The sequence below is a fragment of the Sinocyclocheilus grahami genome, unplaced genomic scaffold (genome assembly GCF_001515645.1).
Source record: "Sinocyclocheilus grahami isolate Dianchi unplaced genomic scaffold, SAMN03320097.WGS_v1.1 scaffold2229.1, whole genome shotgun sequence".
NCBI lineage: Eukaryota > Metazoa > Chordata > Actinopteri > Cypriniformes > Cyprinidae > Sinocyclocheilus > Sinocyclocheilus grahami.
In genome coordinates this window covers 53,151-71,725 of record NW_015507408.1, presented here as the reverse complement: position 1 = coordinate 71,725, position 18,575 = coordinate 53,151, and the positions used below count along the sequence as shown (strand labels likewise).

The window sequence follows — 18,575 nt, the reverse complement described above, 5'->3', positions numbered from 1 at the left end:
CTCATTCCTTTGCTCACTCATTCATTTCTGAATGTATTTGTCCTCTGAGCAACGATCACGTTTATGCTCAGTAAACCGTCTTCTAGAACCAAGTCGATCTGAAGCAATCTCTCGCTCTTTACGGCCGGAGAACCAAATGAGTGACATACACAACACAAGGGTACATCTCGGCTGATTCTCGATGTATTATTGTACAAACAGAGGCTCATATACATCCTCGAGAACTGCTGTGAAGTGGTTTCATCGAGGAACAGACCCTTTTCCCCATTAGTTATCAGAACAGAAAATACAGGCGACAAAAGTATGTTTATTAAGCAAATAACGGTTCAGTTCAAATTTCTCTTCTCTTATTTTTTACTTTTTTATTTATTCGTAGGCCGTGTGAGAGAATCAGGAAGAATCTAGGACAACATTTAGTTTTCTGCTTGATTGTTTTGTTGAGTGATCTGCAGTAAGATGTGCTGTTCAGCTTACAGACGTAACCTGGGTCCACATCACGCTCTCACCGCAGACGCTCGGAGACGAATCCAGACGCTCAGAGACAGACTATCTGCTAAAAGTGTGAGAGAGGAGCAGGAGACGAGCGCCTGGAAAGCCCAGAACAACCCTTGAACAGTCCCCTACAGACTCCGAGACGCTGCATATTAAAAACAGAAGTTTACTTCAAGCCAGTGTGTTTAACGAAGCGTTTCCAGACACACAGACATACAGGTACAAGAGATGGAAGCTCCTTTCTGCCACTGAGTGAAAAATATAAAAAGGTAACAGTGACTTTTCCCTCAAAATTCAGGATTTCACATTTCTCAATTTAGATTTTTTTTTCTTAGAGTTCTGAATTCACGTCTCACAATTCTTTTTAGTTTCCACCACAGAAAAAAAAAATGTAATTGCAACTTTCTATCACTCTTTTCACTTTTTTCTCAGAATGGTGAGGTTACATTACGCAATTCTGACTTTTTTCTACAAAATTGTGTTATAAACTCATAATTTATAATAATTATAAACTCAAAGTTTAGATCTCACAATTTTTTACTGTTTTCTCCGTTTATATTTCGCAACTGTTTTATTTTTTGCTTCCAACATGGAATAAAAAAAAAAAGTTTTCATTAAAGTCTGAACTGTGAGAGAAAAAGTTTGAAGTTTATATTTGGCGATTTCAAGTTATAAACTCATAATTGTGAGTTTACGTCGTGCATTAATTTTCGCAATTCAGTTTTTTCTGTTTTCGCGACGGTATAAAAAAAACTCAAATGTAATTGTGACTTTTTAATCGTACAATTCTGATTTAATTTTTTCTAAATTGCGAGTTTTCATCTCACAAATCAAACTTTTTTTCTCCTAATTGTGTTTACGTTATGCAATTCTGACTTTTCCCAACAAAACTGCGCGTTATAAACTTACAAAAGCAAGTTTACGTCTCGCAATTTTTCCCTTTTTCTCCGATTTCTGAGTTTATATTTCGCAATTGCTTTGTTTCCAACATGGAATAAAAAAATTAAAAAACGTAAATCAAAAATCTCAAGATTTCAAGTTAACATCTCACAATTTTGAATGCGTGTTTGTATCTTGCAACTCTGAGGGGAAAATCTGAATTGTGGGACAAAACGTTGCAATTTTTAAATTTTTTATCCCATGGCTTAAAACACGCTTCCATAATAAAGCACTGAGAGCGAAGAACCGTATGTATATAAACACATCGTGCGATAAAACTCAACGGTGGCTGTGACGTTTGCATTTTTAAGCGGTGAAAGCATAAATCATGCAGATGTGATTCAGATGAAATGTTTGGATGGGTTAGCGTGTTGTTTGCGTGACGTGTTAAAGAGCTGTACAACACAGGTTTAAATTCACATTTACATCATCGCTAATCTATAAAATACAAAGGGTTTCTTTCAAAAGGTTTTAAACGTCAGTCTTTTTAAAAGTTCGTATAAAAATGTCCCCAAAATGTACAAAAAGGCGAGTATGGAAAGTGTTGCTCTCCTCCAACGGTCTGAAATAAAGGCCCTGCTGGTGGAGAAGGCATGCTGAACACGAGTCAAAGGCTTGAATCAGGAGTCGGTTCCTTCTCACGTTCCTTCATTTAGCGCTCGTACAGCAGCAGCAGCTCAGCTTCACGGAGGAAATTCCCTGATATTGTTTTACTCGTTTCAAAATGTGGTTTCGATGCGACGAGAGGACGAAAGAAATGTAAAAAAAAGTGCTTCGCTTCAAGTATGTAAACAAAAATGTAAAAAACGACAGATTCTCGTCAGCGTTTGGCACGGCGAATCAGATCAACTGTCGCGTGAGATGTAGGAAAAATCAAACAGAGGGACAGAAACAGGACGATTGTTCTTCGCCTCTTCATGCCCTCGTCACTCATCAGCATCTGCAAAGAAAAACACATCTGTCCATATCTGATTCGTCGACACTTGAAAATTTTCATCGCAAAATGTCATTTTGTACAATTTTGTTATATGTTATATTATGACCCAGCTCTATATATAAAGTTGGATATATGGTATAGATGGAAATATAGCAAAACGTAACTATATTATTGCACAGCACTATATATATAAAGTTGGATGTATAGTATAGTTGGATATATAGCAAAATATAACGATATTATCGCACAGCTCTATATATAAAGTTGTATATATATTTATCTGCATACATACAGTACACTCGTAAAACTATATACTATGTAGCAAATCGCCACTGCTTGAGTTTTATATTTCATCGCAAAATATAACTATATTATCACCCAGCTAACCCTAAAGGAGGTCGCACACCGGACCAGAAGCGTCTAGAACAGCTCGAGGTATCGCACACCGGACGCGCACATTCTATACGCACAAGCTCAATTTCTAATCAAGTTCTGAGCTGCAAGATGGGTGGGTTTTAACTTCATTTATTATTATTTTCAATATATTATTTTAATTGATAATAGCTGAGTTTTGAACGTTAATCAGTGAAAAGAATCTGTGTTATTGTTTTGTTGTATCTGTTGTCTAGGCAACTATGTTACATAGGTCAATACTGTAATATTTTGCGTATGTAAAAATGTCTCAAGAGAAAAATAAAAGATTAAAAGGACTACGTTTATTATACATTTAATTCTATATGTTTACAATTTATTCAAGCTGTAAAACTAATGTATGTAGTATTTTGAAGAAGTGGTACTTTGTTATAATGTATTAACAACGATTTGAGACAAATATGATGTTATTTAATATAAAACTCTTCAGATGGCGCTCTGTGGCGCGGCAGTAATTTGAACAGCGTCCGGAGTCGTAGCTGGGCGCCGCCAGTGTGCGTACTCTCATAGAAAACAATGTGTTCGAATTTTAAAGACGTGGCACGGCGCTTCTCGTCCGGTGTGCGGCCCCCTTAACCCTATAAGGCACACAGATATTATAATATCCTAAAATGAACATTGTGGTTTTCTAATATAAATTTGACAGTAATGTCACTGATGAATCAGTCACAGTAAGAGCACAGATCAGTGGACATCAACCACTCACTCAGATTCAGACGAGTCGTTGTCGAGCATTTTCCTCATTCCGCTCGTGGACGCCCCATTCTGATAATCCTGTCTAGCCCCACCCCCTCGGCCCTCGCTGGAGGAGGGGCCCCGTGAGGAGGCGGAGTCTCCAGACAGCTGGTTGTGTATGTGATTGATGGCGTTCCTCTCGGCGATGGGCGACAGCTGCTTCTTCTTCAGGATTCCTGCGCGGCACGGTCACTCGTTAAAATTGAACACACTTTACACTGGGCAGCAGCACTTACAGCTAGTCATAGTTATAATTATAATTATAGATACAAATAGTTATTATAAGTATTGTTATAATTATCATTATAGTTATTGCCGTTTTAATAATTACATTTACAGTTATCATTGTAGTTGTAGTATAGTTAATAATATAGTTATAATTATTAGATGTCGATATAGTTAGTATCGGTATCACTGAGGCATTAAGTATCGGTATAGTTAAATTTATAGCTATTATAGTTTTAAGTACAGCCTTTGTTACAGTTATCATTGTAGTTATATTTATAATTAGTTATCACTAGTATATTATTGTTTTAGTTGTAATATAGTAATTGTATATTATAATTATAGTTATAATAATATTGATAAAATGATAGTTATGGTAATAGTTATCATTATCATTGTAGCTATAATTTTATGTATCCCCCAATTGTAAGTCGCTTTGGATAAAAGCGTCTGCTAAATGACTAAATGTAAATGTGTAAATGTAGTTATCGCATTTTTATAATTATAGTTATCATAATTACAGTTATTGGTATAGTTATCGTAGTTATTCTTATGTTATCACAATTATAGTTATCAGTATATTTAAAGTTATGTTATAGTTATCATTACAGTTATCGGTGTAGTTATAATTCTAGTTAACTCAAGAATATTTCGTCCGTCCGCTCGTTCAGACCTTTGTGTGGCGGTGCGCTGGTGTTGGGTAAACTGGCCAGCAGCAGCAGCAGGTTTTCCGTCCCATGATCCTCTGCTCTGTCCTCGGGTTTGGACAGCGCCTCCACCTTCAGACGCTCGTCTGCTGCTCCCGTCTCACCCTCCCACACATCTGATGATGATCAGAGAGACGTCAGACACGCTAACAGAAGCGCAGAGTCGCTCGCGTGAACCGCCTGATGTCTTACCGTGAGGTTTGATGGGGCCGCTGGTGGCCAGATTCTCCCAGCATTCCTCCTGCGGGAACTCGCCCTCGTCTTCCTCGCTGTCAGACGAGTGTGTGGACGCATAGGAGCCGCTCTGATCATCCTCCAGCTCCGAGAGATCGCTGTCAGAGTCTGAGTCGTGATCTACACACACACAGAGGTTAAACTCAGCTCGCTGTGAGACATACACACGTGTGTGTTTGTGTGTGTGTTTACCGTCTATCTGCTCTTTGTCTTTGAAGAGTGTGTTGTGTTCACTCAGACTCAGCTGACTGCTGTTCAGATCGTCTCCGCTGAAACAAAACAACACTTCATGAGTGCTTCATTAGTTTATTGTGTCTTATTTAACTGATAAAACTGGTAATCAACTAGTGTTGATTAGTCATCAAATCAAATAGTCTTTTTATTTGACAAATAGTGTGTGTGTACGCGTTTTTGTGACAAATGAGGACATCAATGTGTATAATGACAAAGGTACGACAGGTATTACAAGGAGAAGGTGACTTTTCAGGACATTACCCCATGTCCCCACTTTTCAAAACGCTTATAAATCACACAGAATGGAGTGTATTGAAAATCTGAAATAGCAGAAAGTCTCCTGTGAGGGGTAGGTTTAGGGGTAGGGTTGGTGTAGGGCAATAGAATATACGGTCTGTACAGTATAAAAACCATTACGCCTATGGAGAGTCCCCACTTTTCACAAAAACAAACGTGTGTGTGTGAGTGAGAGTGTGTGTGTGTGTGTGTGTGCGTGAGTGAGTGTGCGTGTGTGCGTGTGTGAGTGAGAGTGTGTGTGAGTGAGAGTGTGTGTGCGTGTGTGAGTGAGAGTGTGTGTGTGTGAGAGAGAGTGTGTGTGTGTGAGAGAGAGTGTGTGTGTGTGAGAGAGAGTGTGTGTGTGTGAGAGAGAGTGTGTGTGTGTGAGAGAGAGTGTGTGTGTGTGAGAGAGAGTGTGTGTGTGTGAGAGAGAGTGTGTGTGTGTGAGAGAGAGTGTGTGTGTGTGAGAGAGAGTGTGTGTGTGTGAGAGAGAGTGTGTGTGTGTGAGAGAGAGTGTGTGTGTGTGAGAGAGAGTGTGTGTGTGTGAGAGAGAGTGTGTGTGTGTGAGAGAGAGTGTGTGTGTGTGAGAGAGAGTGTGTGTGTGTGAGAGAGAGTGTGTGTGTGTGAGAGAGAGTGTGTGTGTGTGAGAGAGAGTGTGTGTGTGTGAGAGAGAGTGTGTGTGTGTGAGAGAGAGTGTGTGTGTGTGAGAGAGAGTGTGTGTGTGTGAGAGAGAGTGTGTGTGTGTGAGAGAGAGTGTGTGTGTGTGAGAGAGAGTGTGTGTGTGTGAGAGAGAGTGTGTGTGTGTGAGAGAGAGTGTGTGTGTGTGAGAGAGAGTGTGTGTGTGTGAGAGAGAGTGTGTGTGTGTGAGAGAGAGTGTGTGTGTGTGAGAGAGAGTGTGTGTGTGTGAGAGAGAGTGTGTGTGTGTGAGAGAGAGTGTGTGTGTGTGAGAGAGAGTGTGTGTGTGTGAGAGAGAGTGTGTGTGTGTGAGAGAGAGTGTGTGTGTGTGAGAGAGAGTGTGTGTGTGTGAGAGAGAGTGTGTGTGTGTGAGAGAGAGTGTGTGTGTGTGAGAGAGAGTGTGTGTGTGTGAGAGAGAGTGTGTGTGTGTGAGAGAGAGTGTGTGTGTGTGAGAGAGAGTGTGTGTGTGTGAGAGAGAGTGTGTGTGTGTGAGAGAGAGTGTGTGTGTGTGAGAGAGAGTGTGTGTGTGTGAGAGAGAGTGTGTGTGTGTGAGAGAGAGTGTGTGTGTGTGAGAGAGAGTGTGTGTGTGTGAGAGAGAGTGTGTGTGTGTGAGAGAGAGTGTGTGTGTGTGAGAGAGAGTGTGTGTGTGTGAGAGAGAGTGTGTGTGTGTGAGAGAGAGTGTGTGTGTGTGAGAGAGAGTGTGTGTGTGTGAGAGAGAGTGTGTGTGTGTGAGAGAGAGTGTGTGTGTGTGAGAGAGAGTGTGTGTGTGTGAGAGAGAGTGTGTGTGTGTGAGAGAGAGTGTGTGTGTGTGAGAGAGAGTGTGTGTGTGTGAGAGAGAGTGTGTGTGTGTGAGAGAGAGTGTGTGTGTGTGAGAGAGAGTGTGTGTGTGTGAGAGAGAGTGTGTGTGTGTGAGAGAGAGTGTGTGTGTGTGAGAGAGAGTGTGTGTGTGTGAGAGAGAGTGTGTGTGTGTGAGAGAGAGTGTGTGTGTGTGAGAGAGAGTGTGTGTGTGTGAGAGAGAGTGTGTGTGTGTGAGAGAGAGTGTGTGTGTGTGAGAGAGAGTGTGTATGTACCGGAGGCTGAAGGGCATGTAGTTCTGATGGGTTTGGCTGCTCTGGGTTCCGTTCAGAGACACACTGGACTCAGCGAACGGCAGATGATACAGACGTCCGTCCACAAAATTACTGTTGCAGATAAACGGCTGACGGACAGATGAAGAGATCGTTACAAGGGAATTGTTGATTCAAATAAAACACTAAATGAAAACAGAAGTTTGCAAAAGAATAAAAACTACAAAAAATAATGTATACATGTATAAATAAAGTAACATATACAGTTTTTCTCAGTCGCTTCGGTGCATTTCTCGAATATTCTTAATATTTGCACAGAAGTATGTGCATTTCTCAAAACAATTCGTACAAACAGCAGCACACAATGGATTACCTGCAAAAGCCTGTAACTTACTCAAAATCTTTAGTTCGTCTCTCAAAAGCAAATATTTATGTCAATGATCACATCAGTGCCATCAGAATGAAAAGTCCTTGTGTCATTGTTCACAAACGAGATGTTGTCAGTATAACAGTGCACTGTTAGTATTACCTGATGTAAACTATGACAACAGTTTGGATGACAGTTACTGTATGTGGGATATTAATTAAAAGAGACTGGATAGCACTCAGTTACACTTTTACTAGTGGTCTGACAAAAAAAACACATTACAATGTCATTGTGATATAGAAAAGAAAAAAAAATATGGGCACAAAGGCGAAAATACAAAATTAGGAAAGCAAACACAAGAAACGGCCCTTAGGCAGAACTTTGCTTTTGCATGCAGCTCTATATGAGGAGTTTCAGAGAACTGGAACCTAATTTTTGTCTTATTCTGTAATCTACTGATGACATTTCTTCCAAATTTTAAATAAAAGTTTTTATTTTGGTCCAAATTTTTAGACCACACAATGCCAATGTTTTAACTTCAGAAGAGAGTTAAGAAATCAGTATTTGGTGGAATAACCCTTAACATGCATAAATGACAATATTTTTATTTGACGAATTGAAAGAAATGTTATCAGACCTTTATAGAATAAAACAAATGTTTCACTCAAACCCCATACCTAGTAAATCCAGAGAAATTAGAATTTTCAAGTGGTCTCTTCATTTTTTTTCCAGAGCTTTGTATAGTTTTGTATCACAAATAAAACGAATGGGAACTTGTCTTGAGTAAGAAGGCACTCACGGATGGTTTGGATTTGATCATGTGATCGGGGCGTTTCTTGCCGCAGCAGTAGCGCATGGCGTCTCTCGCTTCTTTATTGAACACCACACGGAAGAAGAAAATAAACGGCCCCTGAAACACAAACACATGTGATCATCAGACGCTAGGCTCAGGTGTTCTGAGAGATTGCTGGGGCATTGATGAGCTCATGGTACCTGAGCGCAGCAGAATCCGGCGAACAGATAGTGGAAGAGAATCACGTCGCTGTTGACCGAGAGCAACGCCAAAAGACACGTTATGGTCACCAGCAGCAACACGGCACACGCCGTCCTCAAACCCGCCCTGCACACACACACACACACACACACATGCTTTAACACACACACTACACACACACACTTCAGGATTGAGTGTGAACGAGACTCACGCCGGCACGTCTCTGGTCTCGCTGCTCTTCTGCTGGAGCGAACACGAGGCTCTCGACGCCATGATGTACAGGAACACATTCATCTGAGAGAGAAACACACGCTTTCATACTCAGTACAGACTAGCGGAAGCATGCAGACGGGCTGAAACCGTTAGTTGACAAAAAACTCAACAAATATTTTTGATCTCATTTGACCTAATGCCTGCAGTAACACGGTTTAACACGGTGTGGCGCTGTTGCACAAGACTTTTAAGGCCCGTTCACACCAAGGACGATAACTATATAGTTCTAAAAATCGTTCTCAACATAAAGCCTTGTGTCTAAATAAGTTATGTTCCAAATTTGAAGTTGATATGAAAAAAATGTAGGATCCTGTGAGATTTTATTTAGGGCGTTATACTGCAAACAGCCACCGGGTGCCATGCAAACTCCACTGAAATTTTTTTATGCATTTTTCTGTCACAAATTTCTACATTTCTCTGTTAGTATTACTTCTATCACAAAATATGGAATCTTGAGACTCAGACCTTTCCGATGATATGTATTTTGTTAAGATTCTAAAAAGCTTTGATTGTAAAATACCGTAATACATTTTGTAATACGACACTTGACTCCGCCCACTAAGGGGGAGGAGCCCACTAAAAGATTTTAAAGTACCGTTTCCATGGTAACGCAATGTCCGATTTCAAAATAGTTTTCACATGATGAATTTTGAGGTTTTTAAGATTTCAAATGATATATAATTGAATATTTAAAGAGAATTATTAAAATTAACTGAATTTAACTAAAATTAACGATTAACTGAAATAATCGCCGATTAATCGTTGTAATAATCCCTAGATTAATCGATTACCATAATGGACCTTTTTCACATTTGCGTGTTTCTCAGCAGCGGAAGTCGTCATAGTTTTTTAAAAATTTGATGCAAAGATGATATAATACAAAGTATAGTGTTATAAATATACTTCTATGGATTCACGATGCTGATGACCGTTAAACGCGTCGTCACAGTCTTGTGAGTTTGTGCGAACAGAGGCGAGCACTCACCGACACGACGAACGCGACGGGACCCGCCAAACTCCAGATGAGGGTGTCGTAGAGCGAGAGCCAGCAGAAGTCGGGGTTCCCGTAGCCCTCGGGGTCCAGTCCCACCGCCAGACCCGTGATGAAGGCCGGCACGCCCCAGCCAATCAGGTAGTAGAAGCGCATGGGGCCGTAGTTGATGTCGCGCAGCTCGCTCAGCATGCGGTACACATGCAGCCCCTCCAGGAAGAGCCAGGAGAAGACGCAGAGCCAGAGGAAGTGCAGCAGGATGGCCATCACCGTACACAGGAACTGCAGGGAGATTGTGAGCGCCATTCAATAATCACTGCACTTCTGATATCAGAAACATCGCTCCCTCAGGACGTTTACGGCTGAAGTATTTTCAGCATGTTTGGAAATATCACAGAAGTTCTGTTCATAATATATATGTGACCCTGGAGCACAAAACCAGTCATAAGGGTCAAGTTTTTGAATACAATAGCTTTCCATTGATGTATGGTTTTTGTTAGGATCGGACAATATTTGGCTGAGATACAAATATTTGAAAATCTGGAATCTGAGGGTGCAAAAAAATCTAAATATTGAGAAAATCATCTTTAAAGTTGTTCAAATGAAGTTCTTAGCAATGCATATTACTAATCAAACATTAAGTTTTGATATATTTACGGTAGAACATTTACTAAATATCTTCATGGAACATGATCTTTACTTAATATCCTAATGATTTTTGGCATAAAAGAGAAATGTATAATTTTGACCCATACAATGTATTGTTGGCTATTGCTACAAATATCCCCCAGCGACTCAACACTGCTTTTGTGCTGCAGGGACACATATTAAAATAAAATAACATAAAATAAAGTTAGTGCTTGGCAACGATAAATCGCGATTAATCGCATCCAAAATAAAAGTTTTTGTGTACATAATATATGTGTGTGTATTGTGTATATTAAGTATATACAAACACACACATACAGTATATATTTAGAAAATATTTACATGTATATATTTATATGCATATAACTTCTATTTAAATATATTCAATATATAATCATGCATATGTGTGTCTTTATATATACATAATAAATATACACAGTACACACATATATGATGTAAACAAAAACGGTTATTTTGCGATTAATCGTTGCCCAGCACTAAATAAAATAAATACTAGGAGAGCAGTGGTTTATTCTAACACTAGTGTGCAAACTTTTTTCCTACCTCGTGCCAAGCTAAGTACATGGTTGTCGGCATTAAAAGGTATCGTTGCTGCTTTCTGCAGTGCAAATTTTGTTTGTGAAGGATGAAAATAATAGTAAGTTTTCGTTAGTACGTATATTTTTGCATTTCTTACAGCTTTCTGCTCATTCGATATCGGTTAAAGATGAAGTAGCACTGTAAGATTAGATTTGTTTGAATGCACTATCGAGAGAGCGACTGCGTGTGAATAAGCGCTGTACCCGTTTAAATCACGCTTTCACCCGAAAATATTCCGTATCTAGAAGGAACGGACAAATTCCTTTAAAACTATCAGTTCCCGCTCATGTCCACTGACGTCATCATAAGCAGGGCTGGGCAAATAAATCGATGCATCGCGAATCGAGAAATGATTCAGCATTGATTCTGAGATTTTACGAACGCGTCGCGATTCTTTCTCGAGCCGCTTCTGAGCGTAGCTGTGAACAGCAGATGGCGCTGCATGCTTCAGAAACAGCCAAATCCTCACACACACGTGAACCTAAAATAATCATTCATAAATGATTGGAAAAGGTTGAAGCGAATCACAAAAGTGTTGACAGTGGGCTGTGTTTACATTAATCTGGCGTCATAAAAGCATTCTGAGCCGAGGTGAAATTACAGACTCAGCCGAACCCACAAGCGCTCTTCTTTATGAGTGTTTGAGTGTGCGGATAAAAACTGGAGTAGAGCGCCATCTGCTGTTAAAATCTAAGCTCAGAATCACGATGCATTCGGAAGATGCACACGAATCGATTCCGCATCGATTTATCATCGCAGCCCTGATCATAACCTTCACATTCTTTCTGATTTGAGTGATCTAAATCAAGCTAGATAAATATGTTAAGCTTGCAGTTATATTCTGGGTCGTTGGCATGAGTTGAGCTCATGATGGAGCGAGTAAAAAACCATGACGCTCCAATTTTTAAAACATCCGGAAGGAAGTGGGCGTTACTGAACCCACAAGCGCTCTTCTTTATGAGTGTTTGAGTGTGCGGATAAAAACTGGAGTAGAGCGCCATCTGCTGTTAAAATATAAGCTCAGAATCACGATGCATTCGGAAGATGCACACGAATCGATTCCGCATCGATTTATCATCGCAGCCCTGATCATAACCTTCACATTCTTTCTGATTTGAGTAATCTAAATCAAGCTAGATAAATATGTTAAGCTTGCAGTTATATTCTGGGTCGTTGGCATGAGTTGAGCTCATGATGGAGCGAGTAAAAAACCATGACGCTCCAATTTTTAAAACATCCGGAAGGAAGTGGGCGTTACCTTACTTAACCTGTTAGTGATGTCTTAATGACTTAGTGTATGTTTTTCAGTGGTTGCTAGGTAGTTGGTGGGATGTTGCTAGGACGTATAAAGTATACTGCCCCAAGAGACCAAGCCTATGCAACTAACTAACTTCTGATCAGGTTAGTGTTGGGTTAGGTTAGGTTGAGTTGTGTCACCTCTCGGCGTGAGATGTCCATGAGCACGGCGAAGCTGGTCATGTGGTAACACTGACAGCTGATGTGTGTGTTGTTCCTGAAGACCACCTCACAACCCTTAGAAGACCAGCCGCCCGGACCGCCAGCGCTGCACACACAACACAACACAAGCTCACTCACAAACACCTCATATCTACACTACACACACGTACGAGTGTGTACTCACACTATGGAGTGGTTCCAGAACACACAGATGGGTTTAGAGCGCTCCTCAGTGGTCATCAGGCGGAACTGCACCGTGATGGGTTTATCCAGCGTGTGCTGCAGCAGCTCCTCGTTATCATGAACCGTTATACTGACCACAGGAGTGTTGATGACCGGACGCTTGGGAACCCTGAACACACACACAGCATTAGATCAATCAGTGAGTCTGTAAATGTCTGGTCTGGTCTGGTCTGGTGTAGCCTAGTCTGGTCTGGTCTAGTCTGGTCTGATGTAGTCTGTTCTAGTCTAGTCTGGTCTAGCCTAGTCTGGTCAAGTCTGGTCTAGCCTAGTCTGATCTAGTTTGGTCTGGTCTGGTCTAGCCTGGTCTAGTCTAGTCTGGTGTAGCCTAATCTGGTCTGGTCTAGCCTAGTCTAGTCTGGTCTAGTCTCGTCTGGTCTAGTTTGGTCTGGTCTGGTCTATTTTGGTCTAGCCTAATCTGGTCTAGTTTGGTCTAGTCTAGTCTGGCCTAGTCTAGTCTAGTTTGGTCTAGTCTCGTCTGGTCTAGTTTGGGCTGGTCTAGTCTAGTCTGGCCTAGTTTGGTCTGGTCTGGTCTATTTTGGTCTAGTCTGGTTTGGTCTAGCCTAATCTGGTCTAGTTTGGTCTGGTCTAGTCTAGTCTGGCCTAGTCTAGTTTTATCTAGTCTAGTCTGGTCTAGTCTGATCTGGTCTAGTCTAGTCTGGTATAGGTTGGTCTAGTCTGGTCTGGTCTAGCCTAGTCTGGTCTAGTCTCGTCTGGTCTAATTTGGTCTGGTCTGGTCTAGTTTGGTCTGGTCTAGTCTGGTCTAGTCTAGTCTAGTCTAGTCTGGTCTGGCCTAGTTTGGTCTGGTCTAGCCTGGTCTAGTCTAGTCTGGTCTAGTTTGGTCTGGTCTAGTCTGGTATAGGTTGGTCTAGTCTGGTCTGGTCTGGTCTAGTCTGGTCTGGTCTAGCCTAGTCTAGTCTGGTCTGGTCTAGTCTGCTCTGGTCTAGTTTGGTCTGGTCTAGCCTGGTCTGGTCTAGTCTGGTATAGTTTGGTCTGGTCTAGTCTGATCTGGTCTCACCTGAGGCTCCTCTTGTCGGTGTCGTATCGCTCCGGCAGCAGCGCCGCTAGGCTGTGGAAGATGATGACGCTGGCGACGGCGTCCTGCTCGCGCTCGTCCGGGTGACGTTTCTTCCGATTGGCCGTGTGGTTTCTGCCGGACTCTGCGATTTGCTCGCTGTGGTGCCGCTGACCTTTGCCCTCGGGGGCAGGGATGAAGACCGAGTCGGGAAGAGTGACGGCCGTCTCCAGGTCGAGTGGGCGTGGCCCGCGCAGAGACTCGTAACGCGGCAGTTTAGCGCCGGCGAAATTCATCTTCTCCAAACGATCGATGGAGATGACTGGAATAATACAGATTTGCAGAACATAAAACAACTAACACAAATTAAGCAACAAACTAAATGCAATTAAACAATTAAAATGATACTTCTTTGTAGCTAACTTCAGTAGTTTATAGATTAGATAGATATAGATATATATATATAGATAGATATCATATTGTTTAGTGTAGACAATATACTAATACTAAAAGAAATTTTTTAACTCAAAGATCTTTTATAATAAATAAAAATAAAACATAATATAAACAATTTACATTTAAATTATAATTGAAAAAAAATTAAATAAAAACATTATATATTTTAAAATTTTCCAACAGATTTTTTTTTTTTGCCATCTAAAACTCAAAGGTCTTGCTGATTTACTTTACTAAATAATTAAATAATGAGCTAATTATAATTTAACAGTTTTTTTTATAATTCAACAATTTTCCAGCATATTTTGCCAATCTTGAACTCAAAGTTTTTACTGGATTAACTTTCTTTATAACTGGATTTAATTAACTGTTTTTTTAGTTAACTGAGCTCACAATAAAGCATTAGAATTAATATAAATCATTATTAACATCATTAATAATGACTATTATTATAATTAATTTCAATCATAGATTATAATAATAAATTATAATACACTATGAAAAGAGAAAAATAAGACCATAAAACAAAAACCAAACTGAAATGTAAGTGTGTGTGTCGCTATCACTGACTAAAGAGGTTGTGGGCGTGGCCTGCAGATCTTTGGCCAATCAGAAACACTCTTGGCATGTCAATCAGTTTTGTACGGATGGAGGGTGTGTGCATGTAACTCAGTGAAGGAATGAAACAACAGACCGACGTTGGGTGTGACGATGGTGAAGGGGCTCAGGTAGGTCTTCCTCATGTTTTGCGCGAGCGTGTTCGTATACTCCTCGAACTGTCGCAGCAGTGCGGCCGTGCCTCCCTCCGTCTGCTGGATGAGCTCCCAGTGTCCGCGCGTTTCCGCCGACAGTATAGCGCTGCCCACGTGCATCAGGTGCTGCCACAGCGACCAATCACATCACAGAGTAAAAAGTTCGGAACTACTTTGTTACTTTTAAAAATGTATCTAGTACTCCTAATAAAAATACATTATTTCCTGTGAATTTAGTGCGAAAATTCAAATAAAATCTACAAATTTTCCCATTTCTGTTGATTTTTAAGTGGATTTACAGTTATTAAAATAATATAAATTATAATTTATAAATTTACATATGCTTACAGGACAATAGAAGCGATCAAAATCAGCAAAAGAGCAATGATACGCAAGTGCTATAACAAGTCTCAGTTAGCTTAACGCAGCACACGTAGCAAGGGTTTTTATTTTTATTTTAAATTACGTAAAAAAAGAAAACATGACAAAAACGGAACACAAAAAGAAGAGCATTTTTAGAGAACAGAGTTTTTTAAAGAAAACAAGCAGTTAGTAAATGAATAGAGTGCAGGTCTAAAAGGGGGAACGTTCTTGTTAAAGAACAGAATTAGAATTAATTAATAGAATTAAATTGAAATCATAATAAATGATTATAATTAGTCATTATATTGTTTACTAAAATCAGATGTCTAAATGCTACATATGAGAGAAAACTTTTTACAAAGCTAAAAACAGTTAGTTGCAACTTAAAAATCGTTACTTTTACAAAGCAAAATAGTATTCGTAATAACAATAATAAAATTAATATGTTTATTTCGTTCTAAATATAGTTCAAGTCTATTAACATATTTACTGACATATCGCTCGAGACTTACCGATAAAAAAAATTCGAATTAAACTTTATTTGGAGTACTACTTTATTATTAATATTAAGTCTAAAATGTGGTTTCACGTCACTATTAACGATGATCTTAAAATAATATCGGTCTTTAAATGCAAGATATTATAAAGTGTACCTGAGGAATACCTGCAATAGTTCCACTTTAGCACAATCAAGTATACTTAAGTGTATCTTTAGTTGTACTTCAGCTCTACTTCTGCACAATTAAAGTGCATCAAGTGCAAAATTAGTTGTTCAAATTTAGAAGGCTTTAAGTAGAACAGTTTAGGGTATATTTTTATTAAGCATATAAATGTATTTGTTTGGCATGAAACAAAAGTGTTTCAAATAGATTTTAGTATATTTATTTTTCGCTAGGGTTAATTTGTGCATTATTTAACAAATTTATAAATAACACATTTAATAATGCGTTGAACAATTTAGAAATAATGCATTTTAATGGAGTTTTTATTGCTACATATGAGAGAAAAATGTTAGTTAGTCGCATTACTACTTTTAGTTTGTAACTATTTGTTACTTTTAAAATGTGAACTAGTATTCCTAATAAAAACAACCAATGACGCATAATGCGTTATTTTTGGAGTTACGAAATATTAGAAATACTGAAAATTATTTAATCCACTTACATTATCCACCATTAAACACAGTTTTAACACTAATATCTGTAACTATTCGTAATTTGTTACTTTTAAAATGTGAACTAGTATTCCCAATAAAAACAACCAATGACAACCAATTTTGCGTTATTTAAACGCGTGTACCTCGTTAAACAAGACGTCTTGCGTGGCGGTGAGGTTGAAGCCCTGCTGGCTGCTCTCGTGCTGCAGTATGGCGCGCGTCAGGTGATACGCGATCTTCACGTCGCTGCCGTAGAACTGTCTCGCGTTCCTCGTTGCGTTACTCAGCAGCGCCGCCATCTGCTGGACGTTACCGGAATCCATCAGAGACGCGTTACGCCCCAAACGCTCCGACTGCAGGCATGAAAACACACGTGAGGATGCGCGGATCACGCTGTATCGCGAGAGGTTTGCGTGAGATTCTCACCAGTGTCTTGAGTTTACTGAAGCTCACAGACGTGCAATTGAAGAGGTTCGGAGACAGCCAGCCCTTGTGCTCGTCGCAGTGACGGATCGCAGTTCCTGCGCGCAAATAGAATGCAATTAAAATTAATTGTATTGTCTTAAGTCGCTGGGGTATATTTGTAGCACTAGCTATCAATACATTGTATGGGTCACAATTATAAATTTCTCTTTTATGCCAAAAATCATTAGGATATTAAGTAAAGATCATGTTCCATGAAGATATTTTGTAAATGTCCTACCGTAAATATATAAAAACTTAATGTTTGATTAGTAATATGCATTGCTAAGAACTTCATTTGAACAACTTTAAAGATGATTTTCTCAATATTTAGATTTTTTTGCACCCTCATTTTCCGGATTTTCAAATATTGTCCTATCCTAACAAACCATACATCAATGGAAAGCTATTTATTCAGCTTCCAGATGATGTACAAATCTCAATTTCACAAAATAGACCCTTATGACTGGTTTTGTGCTCCAGGTGTAATTGTAAGTACATCTATCTTCTTACCATGGCAAAGTCAGCACATTGTAATCTGATAAAATGATAATTCTTAATGTAGTAATAATGTTAAAATAACAGTGTGAGTGTGAAATGTTTGTTTGGTACCCATGGATCCTTTCGGACACGAGACGGCCGCTGGTAAACCGAACTTGGTCCGCGGCCACCAGATTCCTGCTTCGATGGCCTGCGGACAGCTGTCGTAGATGACTGAACACACACACACACACGTGTTACTGAGGGATTGTGGGACACACACGACAGCCTGATGAGCGTGTGTCTGAGAGTCTGACCTTCACAGCCGCTGGAAGAGACCTCAGCGAAGGGGTTATCACAGCGGTCACACTGCCGCCCGATGACACCCGGCTTACACGGACACTGACCGCTGTCCCGGTCGCAGGAGCGCGAGAACGCGCCCACGGCGTAGCAGTCGCACAGCAGACACGCCGCGCTCGCCGCAGGCCGGAAGTGATTGTCCTGACCACACAAACAATATCAACATCCAACTGCAGTCTGCTGCGATTAGTGTACCCTGATGACAATTCTCTCTGCTTTTGGGGGACTGGATGACTTTTGGACTTGATAGCATTACACAGTAGCTAGCAATAAGATATAAATATATAAAATAATATAATTAAAAAATATATATTATAAAATATTCTAAACAAAATAAAAAATAAAATAACAGAACAAATAATAATAACCTATTATACAATATTAAAATTAAAAAGTAAAAAAATTCAATTAAAAAAAAATTTTTTTTTTTTACAACTTAAACCATATCAAAATGAAATAAGATAGAAAATGTTCAAATTTAAATTTAGTGAAGTTTAAAATTTACTAAAACAATGCAAAATTATACATAATAAAAAAATTTTTTTTTATTTTATTTTAGTTAATTTTTGTGTTTAATAACAATATAAAAAATGTTTTTACAATTGATTAAATAATATTAAAATAAAAAATTGAAAGATATTTTTTGAAGAAATATAAAACTAAAATAGTATAATAAAAAGTAAATAAATAAAAAACAATATAAATGTAACAATTTATTAAACAATATAAACATTTAACAGTACGTTATTATAATTTTATACTGTTGTATAAAGTATTTTTATTAAACTTAATTTTATATTGTTTATAATAATATAATAAAATATATTAAACAACATAAAAGTAAAAAATAAATCTAATAAATAATAGTTTATTAAATAATATCAAATCTAAATATTATAATAAAAAATATACAATTTAATAAAAAAACTGATTTAATAAGGCTTTTCAAACTAAAAACAGTAACTAAAGACGCAGTAATGGAGTTTGATCAAACCTTGCAGCGACAA

The 18,575-nt window shown here is 39.0% G+C and overlaps 1 protein-coding gene across 1 annotated transcript in view; it reads right to left on the bottom strand.

Moving 5' to 3' along the window:
- Positions 1 to 3,502: 3,502 nt before the first annotated feature.
- The window catches only part of LOC107574442 (cadherin EGF LAG seven-pass G-type receptor 2-like), a 52,641-nt gene continuing 37,568 nt past the window's right edge, over positions 3,503 to 18,575 (bottom strand). The window contains exons 14-30 of the mRNA XM_016260880.1: positions 17,526 to 17,709; positions 17,341 to 17,442; positions 16,693 to 16,787; positions 16,410 to 16,619; positions 14,690 to 14,873; positions 13,543 to 13,861; positions 12,469 to 12,636; positions 12,264 to 12,390; positions 9,573 to 9,860; positions 8,526 to 8,608; positions 8,314 to 8,440; positions 8,120 to 8,230; positions 6,957 to 7,084; positions 4,894 to 4,970; positions 4,660 to 4,821; positions 4,434 to 4,583; positions 3,503 to 3,711 (exon numbers count right to left, since the gene is read on the bottom strand). Coding sequence (XP_016116366.1) covers positions 3,503 to 3,711; positions 4,434 to 4,583; positions 4,660 to 4,821; positions 4,894 to 4,970; positions 6,957 to 7,084; positions 8,120 to 8,230; positions 8,314 to 8,440; positions 8,526 to 8,608; positions 9,573 to 9,860; positions 12,264 to 12,390; positions 12,469 to 12,636; positions 13,543 to 13,861; positions 14,690 to 14,873; positions 16,410 to 16,619; positions 16,693 to 16,787; positions 17,341 to 17,442; positions 17,526 to 17,709 — 2,724 coding nt within the window. The remainder of the gene's footprint in view (positions 3,712 to 4,433; positions 4,584 to 4,659; positions 4,822 to 4,893; positions 4,971 to 6,956; positions 7,085 to 8,119; positions 8,231 to 8,313; positions 8,441 to 8,525; positions 8,609 to 9,572; positions 9,861 to 12,263; positions 12,391 to 12,468; positions 12,637 to 13,542; positions 13,862 to 14,689; positions 14,874 to 16,409; positions 16,620 to 16,692; positions 16,788 to 17,340; positions 17,443 to 17,525; positions 17,710 to 18,575) is intronic.